This window comes from Lagopus muta, chromosome 9 (assembly GCF_023343835.1).
Source record: "Lagopus muta isolate bLagMut1 chromosome 9, bLagMut1 primary, whole genome shotgun sequence".
Taxonomy (NCBI): domain Eukaryota; kingdom Metazoa; phylum Chordata; class Aves; order Galliformes; family Phasianidae; genus Lagopus; species Lagopus muta.
Window position 1 is genome coordinate 4,164,525 of NC_064441.1, and position 24,675 is coordinate 4,189,199.

At 40.3% G+C, this 24,675-nt stretch overlaps 1 protein-coding gene across 1 annotated transcript; it reads left to right on the top strand.

Annotated features, from left to right (window-relative positions):
- Nucleotides 1–603: 603 nt before the first annotated feature.
- PRKCI (protein kinase C iota) lies at nt 604–23,201 on the top strand. The gene is made up of 18 exons (XM_048954853.1): nt 604–758; nt 5,775–5,896; nt 8,302–8,391; nt 9,128–9,178; nt 10,315–10,400; nt 11,676–11,816; nt 12,622–12,676; nt 13,317–13,375; nt 13,816–13,992; nt 14,796–14,893; nt 15,907–15,993; nt 16,600–16,735; nt 17,109–17,196; nt 18,102–18,227; nt 18,330–18,409; nt 19,180–19,269; nt 19,537–19,652; nt 20,694–23,201. The coding sequence occupies exons 1-18, from the start codon at nt 649–651 to the stop codon at nt 20,779–20,781; spliced, it is 1,800 nt and encodes a 599-aa protein (XP_048810810.1). The 5' UTR covers nt 604–648; the 3' UTR covers nt 20,782–23,201.
- Nucleotides 23,202–24,675: the final 1,474 nt, after the last annotated feature.

Genomic DNA, 24,675 nt, shown 5'->3' on the forward strand with positions numbered 1-24,675 from the left:
CTTTCCCTGAGCGCTCCTGGATGTCGCGAAGTAGCCGCCACAGAAGCCACTCCTCACAGCACCACTCTGAGCGCGCTCCGCCATCCGCCTTAATGGCGCCAAGGCGGCTTTGCGCAGGCGCAGTGCTGCCCGTGCGCGGCGTGCTGCGGGCCGTACCACGTGTCGGGGAGACAGGGCGGCTGGGGGTGTTGTTTCTGCCCCGCCTGACGCGGAGCGCCTCGGCTCCGTCGCGGAGATCCGCGCTGCCCTGTGGCTGCTGGTGCTTCCCCCCTTCTCTTTCACGGTGGAGCTTTCCGCTCCACAGGTGTGCTCTCAGAGCCGCAGGGAAAGCCCACCTAGTGTGGGTTGGGGTGCACCAGGTATAACGTAGGGCTGTTCACCCTCCTGCCCGGAGCGATCGAGCTGCTGCCCGCTCCCGGAGCGGCTGCTCTGTCCTACTGCTGGGCTGGGCCGTGCTCTCACCCCCCACCACCCTTCATAGCTCCGCGCTTTCTCTCCGCCTTTTCCCGGTTCACCCCCGCCCCAAGTGGTTCCGCCTGCGCTGTGCCGGCGCCGTGCGGAGCCGAGGGGTTGCGCGGCCGCCTCCGCCCCCCTCGTCCTGCCGCCCTCCCGCCCGCCGCCCTGCGCGGTGCCGCCCGCCGCGGGGGGATGCCGACGCAGCGGGACGGCAGCAGCACCATGGCGGCTCCGGGCGGCGGCGGGGGCGGCCTCGGCGGGGACGGCGCCCACCAGGTCCGCGTGAAAGCCTACTACAAGGGGTGAGTGCAGGGGGGAGGCCGCTGGGAGCGGAGGCGGTGGTCGCTTCCCGGGCTGAGGTTTGTGTCGGTGCCGCGTTCAATGCCGCGCTTGCGGTGGCGTGCGGAGCTCCGTCGTTCGAGGAAAGAGAATGAAGGTGAGGGGGCGCAGCCTGGCCTCCCCTTCCGCGGCTCTGCGCTCGAACGGAGGCCGCTGCTGTGAGCGGGCAGATGGGACTGAGCCGCCGCGCTTCGGGCTCGCCCCGCGCCGCAGGAACAGCTGGGGCAGCGGGGCGGTCCGTGCCTCGGCGGGTCCGTGGGTTCGATACGAGCTGATCTAACCCGAAAAAAATGTCGGTTGCGTTTTTGGTTTGAGGCAGCTTCCTTCCAGCTACCTGCGTGGATTACAAGAAAAGGTTTATCTGACCGTCGGTGCTCTGATTACAGTATCTCTGGCTTTCTGTACGCATAATACATCTGGCTTTATGGCTTCAAGGAGAGATACAAAAGCCACGCTGAGCATTTAGAACATGGTAAAGCACTTAGTTTCTGGCCTGTGTCTGCTTTGGAGCTCTTCTTGACCAAAGCGTTACAGGCTGGCGCTGTCTGTGGCTGTAAAGGACCTGTGGAACCTGTCAGAATAACTACATGTGAAGTTCTCAGATCTTTGCCTTCTGGTCTCATCGATCCCCCATTTCTTGAAGATGTGGTTACCAGCTGATAGGAGGGCTCGTGTGGTTGGGCGGTGAACTGAAGTGGAAGTGCTTTGGATTAAACACATTTATTTGTCTTCTTCTGGTTCAGTTTTAATCTTGGTCGTTTCCACATACGGTCATACAAATTCTTGCCTTAGCACTGAGAAGCTGTGGTGCAGGAACAGAGATAAAGAAGCTGTGGGAGTGAGCAAGAAAACTGCTATGCTGGGCTGGAATGCTGGTTTGTGGCACTTCAGATATAAGGCAGTGATTTCACAGGCACTGGAATGTTTCTTTTGAGTTTCATCTGCTGACTCTTGGTTAACACAGTTGTTGGTTTGCTTTTAATCGTGACAGTGAGTCATATGGGCAGCTGGTTAACAAACAGATAAGCTGAATGCCTTGGCAGTTATTTGTTTTGAGATCTAAACAAGCCATCCTTTCCACTCCCCTCTGACTGTCAGTCTCATTGCCTGCTTCTCAGACCAGCACTGTCAAAAAGTTGATATCAAAGCAAAGCAGTTGACTTGCACTGGGAATGGCTGGAGACTGAGGATCTAAGTGCAGGTATCAAAGGCGATGTTTACCCTTTCATCAAATAAACTGCATGAAGATGACAGTCGGTTAGAGGATTTTATGGGAAATATTGTTAATCAGGAAATGTTAATCTCTCTTAATTTTCTTGTAATAGAAGTGAGGAACGTGGTGGTGAGGCCCTTGCGTGGCTCAAGCATTGCTCTTGCAGCCCCAGAACACCCCGGGTCTGGCCAGGAGCCTAATTGCTTTTCTCAGCCGAGACAAAAGCTTTCATGAGGAACTCTTTGAAGGGTCTTTGTTTTGTTCAGCCGTGCCGTGGTAGTTCTTTATCTTAAATTCATGAAATATGTAAAACCGGGAAGGAAAATTTTCCTAAAACAAACAGAGGTGATGGGAATAAGAGGTGGGAATTCCCAGAGAGTTGGGAACTAAGTTGTGTTTACCCTAATATTTCCTTTTCGCAGGTAAGCCACGCTTGTTGTAGAACTAATTGCTTGAAATGCTGAAAATAGCCTCACCTGTTTTAAAGAGTTCCTGTAATCTACACCCTGCATGTAGCAGGAGTTCCCAGCAGCTCCTAGGAATTTATTGTTCCCTGTGTTTACATTCTTTTTTTGCTGATATGCTGACAAAGTGTAGCAGCTTCAAATGCGCAGCGTTTACACAGCATCTATAATTACACCCGTTTTAGGTCTCTAATGTTGCTTTAAAAGCTTACTTTTTGGCTTGTCTCATTTGTTGTAGGTGCTTTTTGTCAGTTCAAGAGGCTGTTACATCAGGGAAGGGTTGTGTTGTAGTGGGTGAGAGCAAATGAGAAAGATATGCTACCTATGCGTTACCAATCCTATAGGACTAATATAATTGATTATAGATATATATATATATATATATATACACACACACATAACTTGATCCATCTCTCTGTCATGATTAGATCTGCTTGCTCTTTGCAGTGGCTGGCATAGATTTTGCACTGGTTTAACTGTGTAAGCTGGAATGTAGGTTAGGCTTTTAGTACAGATAAAGGCATACCAGTCCTTTACCCACAGTTTGTATTGTTTCAAAGGAGCAATACCCCTAGCAGTCTTCTCAGAATACATGTCAATGGTGCTGCTTTTATTAATTTTAATGCATTTACAGGAGTGGTGAGACTTGTTGGAAAAGGAAACAGTGCCATTTTTACTGTGAAATCAAAATGCACTTCCACAGATATTTCCAGAAGACAATTCTTTAAAGAATGTTTGATTTCCCACATCCTCTGTTTACACGGTTCTTTGTCTTGAAACTTTCTGGTCGTTGTTTCAGCTCGATGTCTTCTGTTGCCCCTGGAATGTAAAGTGAATGTAAAGGAGTGTGCTCAGTTTAAAGAGCTTCTAAAAACTACTTACAAGCAGCAGGATTTGCCGGGAGCCTCGCACGAGTTAATTTCAGTGAGCTGCCACTAAGCATAATCAAAAGATTAACCCAGGTGTATGATGAATGTGTGGGTACGTAATTAATACGTGACTGGATATCTATGTATGTTCACAAATGTAATGTGTGATAGCTGTGTTAGGCTCCAGATAATCAAGTGGCAGCCTCCCACGGAAGCTTGACTTTAGAACTGAGAAGTGAGCTACACGTATTCAATTGCATTTAACTGTCAGCATTGTATTTTTCCCTTTGTTCGTGTTGCTGAAGGGCTGCTCCTTGTGACTGGTGGGAGAGGTGCAAAAGAAAAAGAGTGAGAAAAGCTGTCTGGTCGCAGAGAAGTCGTGGGGAAGGTAGCAGTGAGGCTGGTAGTCTTCTGGAGAGAGATAAAATCCCTAAGAAGTTGTAAAAAGCACAGTGCTTCCCTGTGATGAGATAACTAAAGCATCCAGATGTGGAAATGGCTGTCTGGAATCAGATTGCTTTCTAGTTCCTTGCATGTGTCTTGAGGAGGCAAATAAGGGTATTGTGCTGTAGAATAGCTTTGTAGCAGGCAGGTCTGCTGAACAGAAGCTTTACTCGTTGTTTTTATCAGAATGAAAGGATTTTCTTTTGTCATTGTGAGAGAAAGCATTCTGTATTTTCTTATACAAGACAGCAGGCTATGGCCCACTTTACATTCCCATCATTCTTTTACATAGCTTACTAATTTTTGTTTAAAATACCACATTTAGCTTAATCTTGTATGGTAGGTTCAGTCAGTACAGCTTTTTCCTAGTGAAGACATGCCTGGTGTGGTGCTAGGTGCAGGAGGTGTGGATAACACCATATAATCTGAAGAAGTGATAGCAGAACTAGTCTGGGAATGAGACCTATCTCTGTGGAAAATGCCACCAGTGTAGTTAAAATTGCCAGGTGAGCTTGTGGAAAGACAGCATCGTTCACATTCTGCGTCGTGCAAAGCCAGCTTCTCATCTCTAGGCAGTGCACTGTAGTTGCTTGCAGACTCTTGTTCGTATTTACATCCATCCTTCTGCTCTGGCCAGATTTCTGCCACCTCTGCAGGCAGGTTTGTGTTCATTCTAACAGCTGGGTGCTTCTCCAGATGTATTTTGCTGCTGTCTGGTGTGTCCTTTGTTGATGGTGCTGGATAGGGCAACTGCTTTGCACGTGAAGGTAACAACAAGAGGAAGTGTTCCTTCACTTTGTATCGGCTTTTACTGTAACTATACTGAAAGGCTTTGTGTTCCTAAGTCGTTTGGTTCGTCTTAATATTGTGTATATCTGACTTCTGCTGTTCACTGTAGTGTGGATAAATCTTTTGGTGAACTTTAGGTGGAACTCACTGAAGTTGCTAAGCAGTGCCTTATCTCCTGCCTAAAATGTAGGTCCCTGAAAAACAGGAAATACAGGTTAGGACTTTGCCTCCTAATAGAGCCTTGTGGGTTTTGTTTGATGGCTGCATGTCAGTAACGTGCTGTTAGATGTGTGGAGTTTGCAGAGCAGCTGTCCTGCACTCTGGATCTCTGTGCATTTTCTGGGAACATCAGTGCTCCAGCAGTGGGCTTATGAGCTGTTTGGAGAGTAGTGCTGTAAACAGCCCTGGCTTCTTGCTCCTTTCCACCTTCCTTTGGGCTGTACCTCTGACATTCTTTTTTAAAGGACTGACCCAGAGTCACCTATTCCCCTTGAAGGCCCAGCAAATACCAGGGCAGTGGGTCAGCATGTTGTGGTAATGCTTCTAAAGCACCACTCTCAGTCATAATTAAAACAGAAATACCGGTTCTGCATAACAGTAAAGCAGTAAACTTTAATTCTGAGAGCATGCTTCAGTGTTCACCTTCCCTGTCATTGTGGGGAAGCATCACCCGTGTCTTCTTAAAGGTGCTTTAAATATTAGCAACTTCTTCCCCTCTGATCTGCTGTTTAATAATTTCCATGACTGTTTCAAACCATCCCCACAATTAGGACTTACTTGGAGAAGATGTATGTGTTCTTACCAGCAATACATTAGTAATGCCCTTCAAAATTATTGCAGCGTTTAATTCCTCTCTGTCCACTGGAATAATGTATTTCATTGCTGCGTGTACTTAAAAGCTACAACTTGCACAGCTTCAAAGTCATTTGGGGATTTAAATCTTCATTTTTTCAAAAGCAGATAATGTGAGGAATAAATGTCAAATAATCAGTAATAAGAATTACATGGAGCCTGAACGCTGTAGGGAGGAATCTTGGTGGTCATGGCTTATTAATACTGCTTAAAGATTCCTTTTTTAAGGGGCTGTGGCAAGAGGTGAGTTTTATATCAGTGGTGCATGGAAGGCATTAGAGGTGAAGATGAAATGCTGTGTAATTATAGCATTGGACATTTTCTCAATATTATTTTTCTCTTACTCAGGGACATCATGATAACGTATTTTGAACCTTCCATCTCGTTTGAGGGACTGTGCAGTGAAGTTCGAGACATGTGCTCCTTTGACAACGAGCAGCTTTTCACCATGAAATGGATTGATGAAGAAGGTAAATCGATTCTTGCTGCCTGCTTTCCAACAACTTTGTGATCGTTATGGTACTCAGCTTTCTATTTTTTCTCTCCCTTTCCTCATTTTCTTTCCCTTTGTGACATGAACTGTATGTTTTTAGTAATAGTAACTTAGACTCCACAAGTAATGGCTTTCCAGTGCCCTTAGAAGTATAGTTTTGTTAGTTCAAATCACTGAAATGTGTAGCTCTACTTTTGTTTTTCTGTTGCTGTAGTTTGCTCATAAATCTCAGTGACTATCAAAGCGTGAATTCAGTGCTAGGATTTACTAGGAAGGAAGTGGAAAGTATGCTTATGCTTCCCCTTAAGCTTTTGAGAAACAGACTAACCCTAAGTGATGCATATTGCAGTATTTGTCTGAAGTACTGATACAAATTAACGTATATAGCTGTTCATATATAACAAAAAAATGCACTTTGAGTGAATCGGCTGTAGCAACCTTGAGTCTAATAACATAAAGCTATTTAATAAAAGAGAAAGTACTTTCAAGAAAATACTTGGCTGAGTGATGTACAGTAACTTTTTGTAGAAATTTTGGCCCTGAAATCTCGTTAATCTTCAGCATGTCATTTTTCCATGTCATGTTTTATATCAGATGAAAAAAGTTCAGTCTTCTCTCCCTTTTTCCACTCTGAGCTGTGTGTATGTTAGGCATGTTTTGAAAAGCCTGCTTGTAGCTCTTATTTTCTTTGTGGAGCCGTGTTCTGAACGTAAGTTTTGAGCCACACCAAAGACATCTAAATTATGGAATAGCTGTTGTTATTTTAGCCAGCTAAGTACTTGATGCAGTACATAAAAGGCAGTGATTTGTCTGCAGTGATTAATAATTGTATGCAGTGATTAGCATAGGCGGTGCTTATAGGCCTCTTTCCTCCCCTTGTTGTAGGTTTCTTATTCAGAATTGGATGAGTGCCAGTTTATTGAGAGCTCAAAGCTAAGCAGGGACTCAAGTTGCTTTTTGGAAGTGCTGTATGGGCAGTTGTGTTGAAGGCTGTGGTCTTGAGAGTCTGAGATCCTTGAGGTCCCTTCCAACCTGGGCCGTTCTGTGATTCTCTTCTGCTTATCACCAGCTTTCCCAAACTATGTACACAAGGGAGATGCAGTAAGGAGAAAGGAGCAATGGTGATAAGCAAATTGCTGCATTGTGGTGCCATTTGAGTTAGACATTTTGCAATAAGCTGGCTGTTTTATCTCAAGGACTTTTCACTGAGATGAGTCTGGAGATTTACAGTAAGAAGTAAGTCTGTCTTTAATGAAGCATGTATGTGTATATGATAGAATTGTTTACCACACTTCTGGTAGAATAAAGAATAAAAGAATAAAGGTATGATATCTTGGCCTTCTTCACTACTTTCTGACCGTATGTGTGACTGAACTGTTCAGCTGGATTTGCCTGGTCACTGAGGTTTTTGTTTGTCGTGCTCTAAATGTGTCTTCTGAGTTGTTGCAGGTGTAGAGCACCGTGTTTAAATAATTCTCATAGAGTTTAATGACACAAAGGCAGATGGAATTTAGCTTGAATGCAGTCACTTCAAATAAATGGTCAGGTTCAACTGGAAAATGGAGTGAATCTGATTTCTTTTTAGATGCACTTTGATTTTTATCTACATCTGGTCATCTCTTCTTACCTTTGTCTCATGATGTGTACTGTAAGGTGGACACTAAACTGGCATTTGTGTTCAATCTTCTTGGTAGATAAGTCAAAATTAAACACTTTCCTGACATATTTTATCTGAGTTTACTTTGGATGACTGCAAAATTATTACTAATCTGGTGTTGAAAGAATGTTTGTAGTTCATCATTTTTATACTTAGCTGTCACTAGTAATACATTGTGAATTAAGATGTCAGTTATTCCCTATTAGATTTTAAAGTGAAGTTGTGAATTTGAGGGCAGTATTAGAAAGATCAGTTGCATGCTTTTACCACAGTCAGCTAAGTTGTGATCACCAATTAAAAAAAGTGCAAGTCAGACTTAATTATGAAGGTTCCTTTCTAGTCTGTAAACTTTGTGTGCAATCTGAAGCACTGCGTACTCTTGAAAGCCTCCCTTTCTTCTGTCAAAAAGAAACAAAAAGCTGTTTGCACAGGTGTCAAAACACATGAAGAAAAACTGGTTTGTTGGTTCTCAGTGAGTCTGAATGAATAGGGATGTTCCTTCTCCTCCTTCCACGCTCTCCACTTTGTGTTTACGGAGTGGGTAGGCAGCTGAGTGCTGAGGCTGTCAAATGGGACAGGAATGTTTGATGTGATGAAAAAGGACAGCAACACTACTGCGCAGAGGTTTGGTTTGCTACAGTAATTATCTTAGCAACCACTGTGAGGGGGCTGTTGAACGGCACAACACCAATCAGACTGAGTTTTGTGGTGTTTTCTTCCTTCAGGAGACCCATGTACGGTTTCTTCCCAGCTGGAGTTAGAAGAGGCATTTCGGTTGTACGAACTAAACAAGGATTCAGAGCTTCTAATTCACGGTACACTGAAATTTAATATATTGCTTTTAATGTTTGCATCTACAGAGACCTGGAATTTTTACCTCATGTTATCAGAGTCTTTTGCACTACTCCATCTTCTTCAGTTAAAGCCAATTGTGGCAGTCTGTCAAAAGGATGCCAAAGACCACGGGTCACTCTTTAGCTGTCAGCACTTGTCAGTATTTATGGAATTAAGAAAGGAAAAATATATAAAAACTGGGAAAGGATTTCGTCTGCTCCTATACGTGTATTTCTGTTTTTTATTATTACGCTTTTTGATCAGTCTTGTCTCCATTTACTTCTGCTTGGTTGGCTTCTGAGTAAATGTGCACCAGGTCTTCCCTTCCTGCTGCTGCTGTGGCTAAATACACTGGAAACAAAGAACTAATGCAGGCAAGATCATACTTGGCTGTTCTGGAACATTGTAACGTGCTTCACTTACAGTCCAGATTTCCAAATACTGGCTGCAGTGATTGATCACATGAGAAACCAGCATCAATGCTTGTTGCTAGCATCTTTAAATAACTTAGCTTACTCTGCTGTCCCGTTGTTTTTCTTTCTTGCATCACTGTTATGTGCAGTACAGAGTTTTATGGCATCTTTTCTTCTTGCTTGCTGTTAGAATGCATTGTAGCAACTTTGTTTCTGTTGCCTTCTTACACAGATGTTGTATTTAACCCAAAGAATTGTCTTCTGTCTGAAACAGATTCATAGGAAGCTAATGTTTTTCTTGCAGTGTTTCCTTGTGTACCAGAACGGCCTGGCATGCCTTGCCCAGGAGAAGATAGTAAGTAGGCATTTTAGTTTGGGCATGCTTAAAATAAGTAATCTCTATTCTAGAAAAAGTTGGTATTCTATTGTTTGATTTCCTGTGCTTATAACTATTAATAATGCAAGTCTCTACAGCTTAAATATTAAAAAGGAACAGAAAGTTTTGTTAAACTTGAGTGTTGTTTGTCATTTCAGTCATTGTTAATAAGGCATTTTTGCATTTCTGTTAACTCTCCATGCTTCTCTGCTTTCCTTGCTTTTGCCTCTTTCATGGCAGTTTTTTATTCTATTCCTGTCTGTAGTAGTTGCCAGATTGCTAGCTGACTAATGTGAGCAAAGGCTTGCAACCACTTGTAATGAGGTGTCAAATCATCAGTTTCTGACCAACCTTTGGGTAATAGGAGTATTTTCTGAAAACCTTTGTCATGTTAGTAAATGTACTAACCATGAGAGGTGATTTTCCATCTGTTCAATGTAGGCTTCTATGCTGTTGATATTCATCTTATAAAAGAGGATGGGTATGCCGTTCACACACACATCTGTCAGTTTGACATCCAAGTTCTTGACAAATGTCAGTGTGTGCTTAAATGTTAACTTTGCAGTAATGCTGCTTTTCTGAAGGGGGGAAAGAAAGGTTCCAGACTAAATCTGAAATAGCTTTGCAACTTGAGATAGTTTTGCGTATTCTAGTTTTCAATTTTGGTTCCTGACATGCCTGTAACAAGACAAACAGTCAAAAAATGGTGGCAGCTGTGGACCTAGGATACTAGAGGATTTGTGCAAGCAACCATAAATCAGGACACGTTCCTGAAATGCACCTTCTTCCCTCCTTCCCACAGCTCCTCCTTGAATTAGGTAAGGTATGTGCATGTTTTGCAAACAAGTGCTTGTGTTGTTTGGGCTGTTCTCCTCCTTTTGACTCACTCTTCCTTTTAACTTTGGAAAGGCAGACTTAACTTTCAGATGGTCTGAGTGTTCTGCTTGAGGTTTTCTCCAAAATTAGAAAAATGAAGAAAACACATTGTGTTCCTACAAGGTTGCAGGAGTGAAACTTTACTCTGCAAATCACTTTACACAGAAGCATCCATGAGAAAATACTGCAGTTGTGCATTTATATTTTTTATGGATATAATCATATGTTTTTCCTCTTAGAATCCATTTATCGCCGTGGCGCCCGCCGGTGGCGAAAGCTCTATTGTGCAAATGGTCACACTTTCCAAGCCAAACGATTTAACAGGGTGAGACTCTTGTTGGGTGCTTAAAACCATGTTACAGGGTTGTCTAACTTTTATAATTTTAACGTTACTGCCTTAAAAAAGGCAGGCTGATTCTAATTCTTGTTGACTGTCTGTAGTACTTAGATGTTGGGTTGCTGGAGTTTCAGGAAACCTTATCGACATAAAATCAGGCACCTAAGAAAAGTAAATAGTTGTAATTCACTTTACAGTATACTCTAACTATGCTCTCTGTTATAGAAATGCTCTAGTGCTCCCTTAAAATCTTCAGAGAGGCAGACTTTAGCTCTGGCATTAGATAGCTGAACTGAAAGTGCATTTGCAGTTGTTTAAGAATACTTTGAGTTGCTTATGATGCACAGTTTTCCTTCATAACTTAAAACCTGAGATGTTTCTCTAACATCCACTTATGTTGGCAAACAAGCAACTGAAAACAATAGGCCAATTTTGATACTTTCAATAAGCAATAGTCAAAGACAATTAAGCATCAAGAAAGCTATCTGCTGCTTGTATCTGAAAAATAAAATAAAAATCAAAGAAGCAAGGTTCCTTGACAGCTTTGGTATTCTTTCCTTCTTCTCTAAGCTGTGAATCACGTGCTTAAATAACGCTCAAAATTATCTCCACTAACTTCATATTCAGCATTATTCACTGAACTCTTTTTTTTTTTTAACACAATGCTCTGAGAAATCCTCCTTGACCTCTTCCTGGTCAAAGGCTGTCAAGGCACCATCCCACTTGCTTTGTAGGTGCCCTGTGTTCATGGTTCTTTTGAGTTGTGTGATGAGTGTCCTTCAGCGAGTGGTGATCTTCCCATTTCCTGTAAGCTGGTGGTTTAAGTGTGCTGAAGCTTTTGCTTTCCTGCCTTTCCCTCTTCAAGCCTAAGGACTCCTCTACATAAAGATAATGAGACCTAGCAAACTAGCTTGGTCACAGGAGCCTGCTTATTCATCTGCACTGCTTTTGACCTGCAGTTGACTCACGTCTCTCCGGGTCCACATGCAGCAGAAGAGGCTGACTGTGCCTGCACCTTTCCATGTAAATGTGCTCTTTCTGATAAGCAGTTGTTGCTTATTGTTCATTTGTAATTCTTGGGCTTTTCTACATTGTATCTGCCTGTTCTATCTTAAAGTTCTGTCGTAGACTTTTCTGGTACAGTAGTAACTTAAGTAGGGGTCCCTCTGATCTCCTATCCTATGTTCTTCAGTAACAAAAGTGTGACTGAATAGTTTCTGTTACTTAGCTTTGCTTTTAATCAGTTGTATTGATTTATCCTAGCGAGCTCACTGTGCCATCTGCAGCGACCGAATATGGGGCCTGGGTCGCCAGGGCTATAAATGCATCAATTGCAAACTCCTTGTTCACAAGAAGTGTCACAAACTGGTCAATTCTGAATGTGGTCGTCATACACTACAGCCAGTAAGTAGGGTTTGTCTGAAAAGTTGTCTTTAAAAAGCAATAATAAATGAAATAGAAGAGCTTGTTTCCTGCTAATGGCTTTCAAAATATGCTCTGCAAACAATCACACTAGATGAAGGTTAAAAAGGTTGTCACTCTTTGTGGTGACAAGAAAATACCAGAGATGCTTAGCAGAATAACTGTTCAGTAATAAGGTCTTAATTCTTACATATATTGTCTATTTCAGTGTCAGGTGGTGAAAGGAAAGGTGACAGGTAGTTACATAGTGTTTATCTGTACGTGTATGTTGTGCATGAATACATTTCACGTATTCAGAGTGAAGTCCAAGTAAATTCTCTAAACATCTGTTAGATTATCAGACTATTTTGTTTGATAGGAAAGGAAGGTGAGGCACGAGAGTTCGGACTTTCTCCCAAGTGGTGCAATCATCTTTAGTTCTCAAGTCCCTATGAAAAACAACAGGTGAATGCCACTTGTAGCTTAATGTTAAAAGCGGACAACTGGACATCTTTATTCATACATTTATTTGGCTAATAAATTGCTATTTGGCTAATAAAACTGCTAAAGTACATGCAATTTTCTGTCTCACTTTGCATTTAGTCTACAACCTTCTCTCTGTTGTATGAAGTTTTCTTCAATAGCTTCTAGGAACTTCTCTGGAAAATAGGTAAAATAAGGGCTACAGTGATTCTTTTTATACTGTATGGACTAGAGCAGTAATTGTGTGGATTCATCTAAAAAAAGATTATATTTCTCAGAGATCTTTTTCACAGTCTGTTACAAAAAACGTTGTGCATGTTTGCAGGAACCAATCATGCCTATGGATCCATCATCAGTGCATCCAGATAACGTAGAATCAGGTAAGATCAGTACTTCTCTTTGAAACATGAACATGGGTTTTAAAATGAAACACAGTAACTTTAAGCAAATTACTTCAAAAATTCTGTTTTACTTCTTTTCATTGGGCAAGAAAAAGAAGACAGCTGCTTTAAACACTAAGGGGGTTTAAATATAAAAATTCCTATTTCCTGTGTCCTGCAGTTTAACAAGCTGTTGTAAAGATGAATCTAGGCTGTTACTTACATTTTTCCATCAGTAAGCTGTGTAGTTTAAATGTCCTCCTTAAACAAACAAAAAAGCTCTAAACAGAATTACAGTGGAAAAAAATTAAACAAGATTTCCTGACATTTCCATTTTAGCACAGACAATGTTCTGTTAAACAACAAGTGCTATTTTGCACAAGATACAGTATGGCAAGAATCGTCTAAATAGCTTTCCAAATACAATCACAACTTTATATTAGGCGTAACAGTTGTTATTGCAGTATTGCAAAAAGAATGACTTTGGTAGCTTTAAAACAACAAAAAAAACCAGTTTTGAATGCTGATAATACATACACTTAAATTGTTTCTCCTTGATTCAACTAATGAGTGGAAGTTTTGAAGAGAAAGAAAATAGCATTGTGTTCCATAAATCTAATTGTTTTCCTTGCATCTCTAGTGATTCCATATAATCCATCAAGTCACGAGAGCTTGGATCATGTTGGTGAAGAAAAAGAGGTAAAGTATCTTAACCATGCTAACTGTATTCAGAGATCTTCAACTCTGTCACTCTTTATTTTATTGTCTTAGTAATTTGACTCATCACAGAATGAAAACCAGTACGTAGAGCATGTTTGGATTGCTCACTCGATGGTTGCATGTGTGTCTTTCAAGCTGATTTTTGTAAAACTTGGGTTGAGATGTGCTTTGATTTAGAAAGCGTTCCAAATTTTTCCAGTTTGATTGGTTTTTCATCTCCTATGTTTCTTCTCCCTTCTTCCTTTTCCCTCTGTTCCTGTTCCTGGCAGTGCTGTTTAAGAATAACAAGTGTTAATTGAATTGCTTGTGTATTTATTGTGCTATTCTGTTTGAAGTGCTGACTTTCTTTAAAGAACAGCAACAACAGTTGTTAAAATTGACAAGCCTGCTGGTGAATTGAGAAGTGTCTCTGTCTGTAGGCAATGGGCATAAGAGAAAGTGGCAAAGCTTCTTCCAGTCTGGGTCTCCAGGATTTTGATTTGCTCCGGGTTATAGGAAGAGGCAGCTATGCTAAAGTACTGCTTGTTCGATTGAAGAAAACAGAACGCATTTATGCAATGAAGGTGGTGAAGAAAGAACTCGTCAATGATGATGAGGTAGGCAAGCTTTTTGTTAATTACTCAGCCAACTCTTTTGAACAGCTTTAATGCCTGTTACAAAGGGGAAGCCAGACATCTGAGTCTGCATCGTGAATTAAAACCTATGCATTAAACATTCAGTTACTTGAAAATGCATTGCAAGAAGTTCACAAGACAGATGACTGCTTGTGAGGTGTTCATTGACAGATTCATAGTTTACAGCAGTCATCCTGTGCTAGTGGTTTTTGTCAAGAGCCCCATTACTTCAACCAGTGTCACTGTTGTAATTGATGCCATCTACAGCACTACTTGTGCAGAAAGCACTTAATATGCTTCTCTTGCCTCCTTGTTTTGGAGAACTATTCCATATGTTTCCTATTATTTTTGCTTGCTGAGCTGAAAAAGGAGGTGGAGTCTACTTTTCATATGTTCACATCTGTGAGGGTTTTTGCTTTTTGTCACAGAGGAGGACCTCACGATGTTACTTTATTTGCTCTTTAAATCAAGCATCCCCATTTACAGATTGGTTGTAGCATACACAGTGATTTGTGGAAACTTGCTACCGTTTGCAGTCAGCTGTTAGATTGCAGCTGCTGAAGATTTCATTCATGGTTCTTTAGGGTATTCTGTACAGATTTCACTGACTGATTTGCTATTCAAGAGCTTTTTCATTTTATTCTAGTTCTGACATTAATTTCACCCGCCTCTCTTGCGACTTCTTTACATTCATCAGCACCAGTTTATCCTTATGCTAACTGTCATTAATACTTGCCCTACAAAGTACAACAATGCTTATCTGAATGTTGCTTTTTTTAAAATAGGATATTGATTGGGTTCAGACAGAGAAACATGTCTTTGAACAGGCTTCAAATCATCCTTTCCTTGTTGGACTGCACTCTTGCTTCCAGACAGAAAGCAGGTAAAGGAGATGATGATAGGCTTTTCTTCAAGAAATATTTCATACTGTTAGGCACATCTGAAGCCTATTTAAATGATTAAGTGTTAGGTAGGTAGTGAAAGTCAATGTGCTGTAAATCACTGTAGCTTTTTGTGAACAAAAGTCACATTTATCGTCTTAAGCTTTCAGATTGGAAAGATGCAAAAAGGTGTGAAATATTGGGTGTTATGATAAGGATGCTAGAAAGGAAGAGAAGCAACTAGCAGGGGAAAAATGTGCTTGAGAGTGTGAGGTAAAGACCAATCTAGAGAGGGAGCAAAAAAAAAGAGAGAAAAAAAAAAATGGATTTAAGGGAGGTGAAATCAGAAGTACAGAAAGGTAAGGAAATGGATCTCAGGTTTGCCTGACTCCTTGATGACAAGTCAGGATTTGGAAAATTGTGCCTTAATTTAAGATGAGAAACAGTGAAAGAGGGATGAAAATAACTGATTTTTGTGTCTATGTAGAAGACATTACAATATTACTGTTCTGTATAGTAATAATTTTCAGTACAAATAAAATATTGTGTACTTAAACAGTATCCTTGCAGTAGGAGAAGGTGGCAAACTGATAGAGTTAAGTGAGAAGAGTATTTGAAGAGCAATAACAGTATTAACTATAAGCGAATGAGATTAAGAGGATCCTGAAGGAAAATGGGGAAAAAAGAAGTGTCTGTTCTGCCATGTGCACAGCAACTATGTTAGTCTATCCATATAGTCACATATGTACAAAGTAGTAGTTGTAATGGGGTAAGAATGTGGGAAGGATTCCTTTGCTTTCCTTTAGCAATAAACAAGCTACCTAGTGAGACTTTGTATTCTTGATTTTTAACTTTGGGAGTTCATTCAAAGGTGAGGCCAGTTGTGTTGCCGCAGAAATGGGAGAAGTTAAATTGACTTTGCCCAGGAAACACCTGCAACAATGCAAATATTCAGTTGATAAGAAAGTTTTTCAGCCTCTGTACAATCATTTGTGTCCACTCTTGTGTGTTCCAGGTTATTCTTTGTTATAGAGTACGTAAATGGAGGAGATCTGATGTTTCACATGCAGAGACAGAGAAAACTGCCAGAAGAGCATGCCAGGTATGCATATCAGAGCAGGTAGATTTCTGGCACAGTGCAGTAGTGCAGATCATGGTGGTGAACTAACAAACCCTTTCCAGATGTTTCACATTTCTGAAATCCTTAACTGCATTCTCATTTTAGTGCTGCAAGCTGCAGTATCTTTGTTTCAAGGAGGAGCTGTAATAGGAGGCACTAATAAATTTCTTGTATTATTGCATTACGCTTGATGACTGCAGTCTGATTCTGATTTTTTTATGGAAAACCTGCTCTGTGGTATTTTTTTACCCGATGATATTAATATGTTTCTCCTAGAACCACCATGGCCTGCTGTCTAGTCAAATACTGAGTTCTTGTTGCATGTGTTTTGTTTCAGGTTATGAGTAGAAAGGGTTGATGTCAGTAGACATGAATATTATTAAGAAAAAATAATTGGCTGTGGGTAGAAATGACTGTATGATCATAAACAACTTATCTGTCTCCTTGCTTAAAAATTACAATAGAATAGATAGGGCTCAATTTAAAAAGTATTGTACCACCAAGACTGTTTTTGTGGTCTGGAGTGTTTTGTTGTTTTTTTTATGTCTGTTTGACTGCTTGGGCAATCAGTATATCTTACTATTCTAGGTTTTATTCTGCTGAAATCAGCCTTGCATTGAATTATTTACATGAACGAGGGATAATCTACAGAGATTTAAAACTAGATAATGTGCTACTAGATTCTGAAGGACATATTAAACTCACAGATTATGGCATGTGCAAGGTAAGCTGTAGTTTCTTCCTAAGTAACAAAAGCAACAATTAAGAAATTGTCATAAATTAAAAGAAGCAGAGACTTAAAAAGGTGAAACTTCTGTTTCTTTATACGTGTGAACCATTCCACAGCATCTCAGTTATTTCCACTTGCATGTTATGGAACTGAGTAGCTAAAAGGTTTAATAACTGTTGGCAGTGGGTACAAGCCATCCTCGTGAGATGTCAGCTGCAACCTACTTTTGTGTAGCAAATATATCCCAGCCTGGAATTGAGAGGGATTTTTGTGTTGAGACAGGAGGTAAATAAAAGTTTTAGAAAGCATGCAGTGGAAGAAAGTTACACACAGCTTGTTTTGACAGTGCTGTTGTTTGTTTGTTTAGGAAGGGCTGCGGCCTGGCGATACGACAAGCACCTTCTGTGGAACTCCAAACTATATTGCTCCTGAAATTCTTCGAGGAGAGGATTACGGTAACTTGAGCTTTTCACTGCTACCATGTAGCTACCTGTAACTTAAAGTTCATCTCAGCTTCTCCTTCAAGTTGATCGGGGTGGAATTCTGTTAGACACGTGAACCATCTGAGTTAACATGGTGTTAGTGCACCCTTCAAAGGGAAGGCTGAGAATATCACAACAAACAAATAAGATATCCCACCTTCTGCTCTCTGATCTTGTTTTTGCCACTCTGAAAGAGTCTTCTGAGTTAATTATTGTTTATAACCGTTTTTTATACTCTTAAAGATATATCTTGCTTGCCTTGAATTGTGTTCACTTTTGGACCTTTGTATTTGGCAGCAGGGATAGTAATACAGGTATTGCAAAGAGCTTAGATAAGGAATGTCCCTTTCACAAATTTTGGTGTTTAAAAATTGAAAATGTCTTTGCAAACGCTTGCTGAAGAAGTCCACAAGATTTCCTTCCTTTCACAAGCAAGTTTTACAGAATAAACAGTCTCAGTCTAGCTGCTGGATTCTTTTCTTTAGCGCTGCATAATAGAATAAGGACTGTCTTGCTACTATTAAGAATCATGTACTTCCTTCTTTGTCATTTCCCAGATAACATGCTGCTGGTTAGCAATGACTAAGCCTGTGTGTAATCTAAGACTTTGTTAAGGTTATGGCATCACCCTTTAAAGTTTTTGCATTTCCTCTTTGTACAGAATTTCCTTCTACCCTGCGTATAACAAACCAAGTGATGTCTGTTTACAGCTGTTACCTCTCCTTTATTTGGTAGTCCATAGAAACCAGACATTCAGACTATGAATACTTAAATTTTTTAAGCTAATTCTTCTCTAAACATTTTTAGGACTAAAGCAAGACTTGTTTTTATTTCTGCTCTACAACTTCTTTGTCACTATCTTCTCTTGTGAATTCCAGGCTTCAGTGTAGACTGGTGGGCGCTTGGTGTCCTTATGTTTGAAATGATGGCAGGCAGGTCGCCGTTTGATATTGTCGGGAGTTCTGACAATCCTGATCAGAACACAGAAGACTATCTTTTTCAAGGTAACTGCCATGAGCGTTCATGTACTGCAGCACTTTGCTTCTACTTACCTTTAGTCTAACTTTAAAGATGCAAAAGCTGATATAAATACTGGTTTCTTGCAGTAATTTTGGAAAAGCAGATCCGAATTCCTCGATCCCTTTCTGTTAAAGCAGCAGGCGTTCTGAAGAGTTTCCTTAATAAGGTAGGAAGGTTGTGAACTAATTGATGTGTAGCAGATCTACGTTAGCTGCTGTGCATAGAAAAAAGGTACAAAAGGTGTAATCCTGTCACATTCTAACAGGGCTGGGAAGCTTGTTTAAAATACTTGTCTTTGAATCTGAAGCTTTAGATTATTATTCTAGGGTTGGAAGTAAATTTCAAACTAAAAAGTTTAGAAATGTTCTAAATAATTTATTTAATTTGGAAAATTGAACAAGCTTAGCAGATGATCTGGGTACGTAAAGATGTTTGTAGCTCATTTGTGATAGTGTGACATCTATAAGCAATCAGAGAAGCTCTTTCCCTTGTATAAGAGACTTGTCAGAGCTGTCCTCTTTCAAGTTGACTCATTTCCTCCTTTCTGCTTCTTCCGAGAGTGTGGTGTTACGGCCTCCTAGTGGAGAGAAGTGTTATAGTAATCTTTCAGCTGTATTTATCAGTAGCTTGCAGTTACTGTCTCAAATCAACTCGGCATAGGCAAGCTGCCTGTTGAGGAGGGAGAATCAAATTCACTTGCTTTGAAACGTTTAAAGCCACTAGAATAAAAACGAGTAAAGGTGGGGTGGTTGTTTATATGTTATTCAAGTTTGGACTTCTATATATTCGCTTCTGTTTCAAAAGTAAATTGGAGCATTTTACAAAATAAATAGCACTAACTTAGTTCTTCAGTGCACCTCTAACAGAAAATTCACAGTGTCTCACAGAACTCATAACATTGCCATGGCACTCACTTAGAAACGTTTTCTTCCACAGGATCCAAAGGAGCGGTTAGGCTGCCACCCTCAGACAGGATTTGCAGATATCCAGGGACATCCGTTTTTTCGCAATGTTGATTGGGATCTGGTATGTGAGCCTGTTGGACTCTTCTTTGTGTGCAGCAGTGATGTGACAACATTTGACTGTGGGAGATGCCACAAAACTTCAAAGCCATGACAAACCTTAAGTTGCTAACTGGCATACCACAGTCGTAATACAGAGCCTCTTTTACGTACATTGAGTACAGTAGAGTATTTCAGAAAGCATACAGAATGAGTAACTTCTAGCCTCGTTTAAAAATAATTCTGTAGGTTGTAATTCATTCCTGATGTCACTAAGTGCGTTTATTCTTAGATGGAACAAAAGCAAGTGGTGCCTCCATTTAAGCCAAATATATCTGGAGAATTTGGTCTGGATAACTTTGATTCCCAATTCACCAATGAACCTGTGCAGCTCACTCCAGATGATGAGTAAGTAAAGCAGGAATTAAGATGTTTTAATGAGTGAAGGGGTTAGATAAATCACAACAAACATCAGTTGGTTGTATTTGTAGCACAGAGTCTGTTGCCTCCTCCTTGTAGACTTGGTGTGGCTGGGTTAAATATAGTGCTGTGGCATGATGTAAAAAAATCTGATCACTGGGGAAGAATTCTAGTTTGGAGAAGGATGATTAAGTGCTATTTTACAAATTTTAGTGGTGTCACTTGCAAGGAATGAATGTGTGAAGGAAATAACCTGGTTTTGATGCGCGGTTTGTTTCTGTGTTATGCTAAGAGGTGATATTTCTGGAATGTTGGATTTAGACTGCATTTATCTTGGATACTCTGGACAAGAAAAGGTGCTTTGTTTGGGTATTTTCAGTTGTTAGTAATCGAGTGAGTATGTCCTGACTGAAAAGCCTTGATATAATGCTTGGTAATGTTTTGGTTTTGGCAGAGGGTTTTGTGGTATCTTGCCTACTGAGTGTCCTGATTGGGATTGTATAGGAAGTGCCTTTCTGTCCTGACTGAACCACCATATGTGATCTTTAGGTTTGGTATTGGGTTCTGTGTAATGTGCATGTTAATTTGTAAGCAGAAACAGCAAGTGTTAAATGTTACCTATGCACCTTATTTAAGTCTGAAATCCAACTTCCTTCTTTATCCCTGTGTTGGTGCATAATATATAAGTTAGTTAGGGAACTTACTAATGCAAGAACAGTGTCACATCCCAGTGTTCTCAGTTCCTTTTTAAAAACTGGATGTTTTGGAAAAGCTTCCAAAGTGTTTTGTGGGAGAACTCCTGCTTGTGAGCTGCCAAATTGCTGCTCCTAAGGGGTGGTGTTCTTGTTACTGCCACAGGGCCTAGAAGAAAACAGTATTATCTGTAAGGAAAGGGAGGCACAAAAGAGAGAAGGGAATGTTTTCAACTGCAGTCTATTGTACAGGTCTAAATGGTAAAAAAACAAACTGTCAGCTGATACTACTGACTTGTAATTGTGCTAAACTAACAACTGTTTTTAATCTTAACAGCGATATTGTGAAGAAGATTGACCAGTCTGAATTTGAAGGCTTTGAATACATAAATCCTCTTTTGATGTCAGCTGAGGAATGCGTCTGAATTCTCCATTTCTGGACTGTGCCAGTTGTTACTCTGTTTTTTCTGCATGGATAAAGATCTCTTCATTTGGATGCACTAGCATAAAATGAGTAACTAATCATCATACCATTGCCACCGAGTGTGAATGACTCACAAAATTTCTTCTTGTATCAATTATCACCTGGGGCAATTGTTATGCTGAACCTTGGGCTGCCAGAATACTTAAAATGTAAATTTTCAAGAAGTCTTGCCAAACTTGAAGTTGGTCTCTGGGGTTCCTGACTGAACGGTGGGATCTGGCTGTATAACCTGCCAGTGCAGCCTTCTGATAAAGGAAAGTTGTTTTACTACTTTAAGAATACAAATTGCATCAGAGGACATAATGAAATATCGCTAAAGGAATTCTACTATTCCAGCGAGACAAGTAAGATCTCATGACTTGTAGTTCTAAATCTAAATATGGTTTCCTTGTTCTTACATACAGAAGTTACAGCTATATGATTGCCCTTCAGATTTAAATGACAGTGAGGGAAGCAGAATAGGTCAAGGATTGGCTGTTCTCATAAGGTACGTTGATCCATCCCAAAGGTGGTGTTTAACTCAGTATTAGAGTCAGGCTTCACTCTGCAGTGATACAGGGGGGAAGTGTACACAGTCTGATACAGAGTGCCTTTCTGAGCCTTTCCCTTTCAGTGAGGGATGTGGGTGGTAGAAATGGAGTTCAATTAGTGCTTTTAAAAATTGAAATCTGCAGAGTGCAATTCAGCAGGAGCGGGCAGCTAAAACTGACAAATGTAGGACCTCATGCTATTATTTATTGCTTTTACAATTTCTGTCTTACTGTACCAGAACTGCATGCGTTACAGCTATGGCCTAGGTAAGGGCATTGTTTCACCATGTATCCTTTTTCTGTTGTTATTATTAAATCTTACTGCCATACTGATGGAAATGCATTCCACGTTGCCAGTGGAAAAGGCACATCTAGAAAAAAAATAGGTGCTGTCCACAATGACTTCCTTAATTTTTCCACTTACAGTAGTTATTTGTAATAACAAACAAACCTTTAGTGTTGGTAGTAGACTCAAAGCTAATAGTAAAGCAATTACAAAAAATAGAACAGTTCAAACTGGGGCTTTAGGAGGTATGATTATTACATTTCATTTTAGCAGACATTGTAATATACTGCACAGCTAATTCTTATTTTTAATATTTGGGGAATAGCTTTGAATGTCTTAGGCTGAAGAAATGCCAAACGTACCACTTTTTTACTTCTGGGGAAAAGGGATTAAGAGACATTGAAGAGAAGAACCTGTATTTATATAAATAAGAGCTGTAAGTCAACTTAGTGTTACTTAAAGCAGATTTACGTGTCTGTAAATGCAAGTTAGTAAACCTTATCTGAAGCTTTTAGTAAGCTTTCTGTTTAGGCAATGTCTCTGTGAAAATCCTTGTGTGGTAAAACTGTAAATTCACAGCATGGATCTTCAAGTGTGTGTTTTTTTCACTTATATGTTAGCTGCAAGGGGAGAGACTGCACAAGCACAGTAGCTCATAGTGTGATACTTAGTGTGTACTTCTCTTTGCAAGGTGAGTAGGAACCAAAAAGGCAGAATTTTTCAAAACTGGGAATGAATTGGAGGGACCTCCGTTCCAGGGAAGCGTTGAACTTCTGCACTGTTGAAAGTTGGGTTCTCTTGGCTTCAAGTTGTATGCTTTCCTATGTCAAATATCAGAGTAAATTTACTTTTAAAGAGCAGCTGATAACTTTAACACTGTTATTTCATGTGAAATGAAACTGCTTGCATCCAGTTATAAATGTGTTTGACACTCATGTGACTAGTTAAGACATTGGGACTTAACTGATAGTAAGCTTTGAAGTTACTGAAAGCAAGCAAGAAAAGCCTTCTCTGTACAGTTCCTTAATTTCATGTACAATATCAAGCAAAATAGCTTTACGTAGGGAAGGGATTTCTGCTGCTCATCACAGAAGAGCACTGCATTTTGTGCTCAAAGCAAAACTTTTTATAGATAGTGTCACAGAAAATATACTTTTTCTATTTACACATCTAACTATTGCCACTGAGATAAATATCTGTAACGACTGTACGTCCATTGTTAAACTTTAATTTTCTCCTAAGTGCCATGGTAGTAAGTTATTTTTCATTGTGGAGCGTGATAGCAACTGTTGTAAGTATTCAGAAGGGATATGGCATGAGAACAGTTGAGTAGGCTTTGAATTTTGAAGCAAGTGTCTGCATCAGAAGTGTGGTGTATTTCTGTGGGCTGACCCTTTTGGGTGCAAGTTAGGTTCTTATGGGTGCTCTGCTCGTTCATGCTGTCTCTGCTACTTTCCTGTTTCGTACGGAATACAGTCTTGAACATTGTTGTGTAATCGTTCTCTTGTGCACAATTTTTACTTCAAATAAAACATTTATTTAGGACGCTGTGTATTAATCTCAAAAAAGAAAAAACTACTGCTACAAAACACAGGGGTTTGTTTGGGATCTTCAGGTGACCCTTAAGCATCCAGGGAGGGAGTACAACAACAACCTTCTGTGCTATCACTGCAGCTGCTGGGAATTTGCAGTTTAGAGCCGTTCTCTCATGCCTTCTACTTACTTTGCATGGTTCCTTCTGTTTCTTTCATGACTCCCCCCATCATACTCTCTCAAATCTCCAACTGAGGGCAAGGGCACTTACCTCATACCCTATTACAGATGCAGTATTTTAATATATCTGTATTTTAAGATCTTTGTATCATATTTTAAAAGACATTTCCTCTTGCAGTCTGGCTTGTTATTAACAGTATATATCAGCAGTCCTAGACAAGTGCTACAGATGGTTGCATATCTTAAATGCTTGACCTCCCCCCACGCACGCTTCTTGTTTCTGTTCAATTTGGTGGCCAACTGCTCTCTGCTCAGTCTGAGCAATTGTTTATGTTAAAAATGCTCTATAAAAGAAACTAGGAGCTTGCACCATCTATATGTCCTTGAAAAATGCTAAACATACATCCTGACTTCACAAGTGACGTAGTAAGCAGTTTAAGCAAGAAATGTATCTGAAATTATCATGGTGTGTTCCTGAAAAGAGGGATTTGAGGGTTGGAGGCTCTTTCAAAAGAAGGGAACTCTACCACATTTTGTATTTTCTTGACGAGTTCAGTTAGTTTGTTTCAGTGTCCTTTGTTCTTTTCTGCTTGTGATGCAGTTATTTAAAGTCTTCCTGGTGTGTGAGTGGAAGAGGTATCAAGCCAAGAGACAGCTGAGAGTGGCCTGCACAACCTAAAGAAGGTATATGTGCGAGGAGAGCAGGGTTAGCTTGGGGGGGGTTCTTTCTTTGTCATACAAGGGTCTGTAATGCAGGTCTCAGTTACACAGTGCCTTTTGGAGCTGCTTTGCCTGGTCTGCCATAAGAGTTGTAGGTGGAGTTAACATCTTTTGAACAACCTTCTACCTACAAACTTTGGCTTATGGTGCCTAATGATTGTAGCTCTATAGCAGCATTATCATTCCAGCACAATGGTTACCATGGAGGTTTGCAACTTGAAAAATATGCAGAACTTTGTAAAACCCAAATTAAATGGCGATACTGAATTTCTAAGCTTCCATGACTAATAAAAGATGTAATATCCACCTACATACGTTGCTGCCTTAAATCCATAGTTCATTCTAGCTATGATGTTATAAGTCTTGCATGTTCTTGGGTAAATTTGAAATGGAAATATGATGTAGCACATCTCAGAGGTTGGCATTTGTAGATAATTTCTATGATCAGATCCTAAATTCTAGAGGCTAGAGAAGACAGGAATGTCCAGAATGTCTGAACTATTGCAGCTGGTCCATGAAGCTGGTAGATTTTCTTATTTGTTTCCCTTGGGCTTGTATATGCTTCATGAATAAGTATGGGGGATAG

What these genes read in the sequence shown, in the direction of transcription:
- PRKCI (XM_048954853.1), top strand. Translation starts at nt 649, where the DNA reads ATGCCGACGCAGCGGGACGGCAGCAGCACCATGGCGGCTCCGGGCGGC. An exon ending in GCCTTGCCCAGGAGAAGATA is followed by an intron (nt 9,179 to 10,314) that starts GTAAGTAGGCAT and finishes TTTTCCTCTTAG; the next exon opens with AATCCATTTATCGCCGTGGC. An exon ending in CTGCCAGAAGAGCATGCCAG is followed by an intron (nt 15,994 to 16,599) that starts GTATGCATATCA and finishes TTACTATTCTAG; the next exon opens with GTTTTATTCTGCTGAAATCA.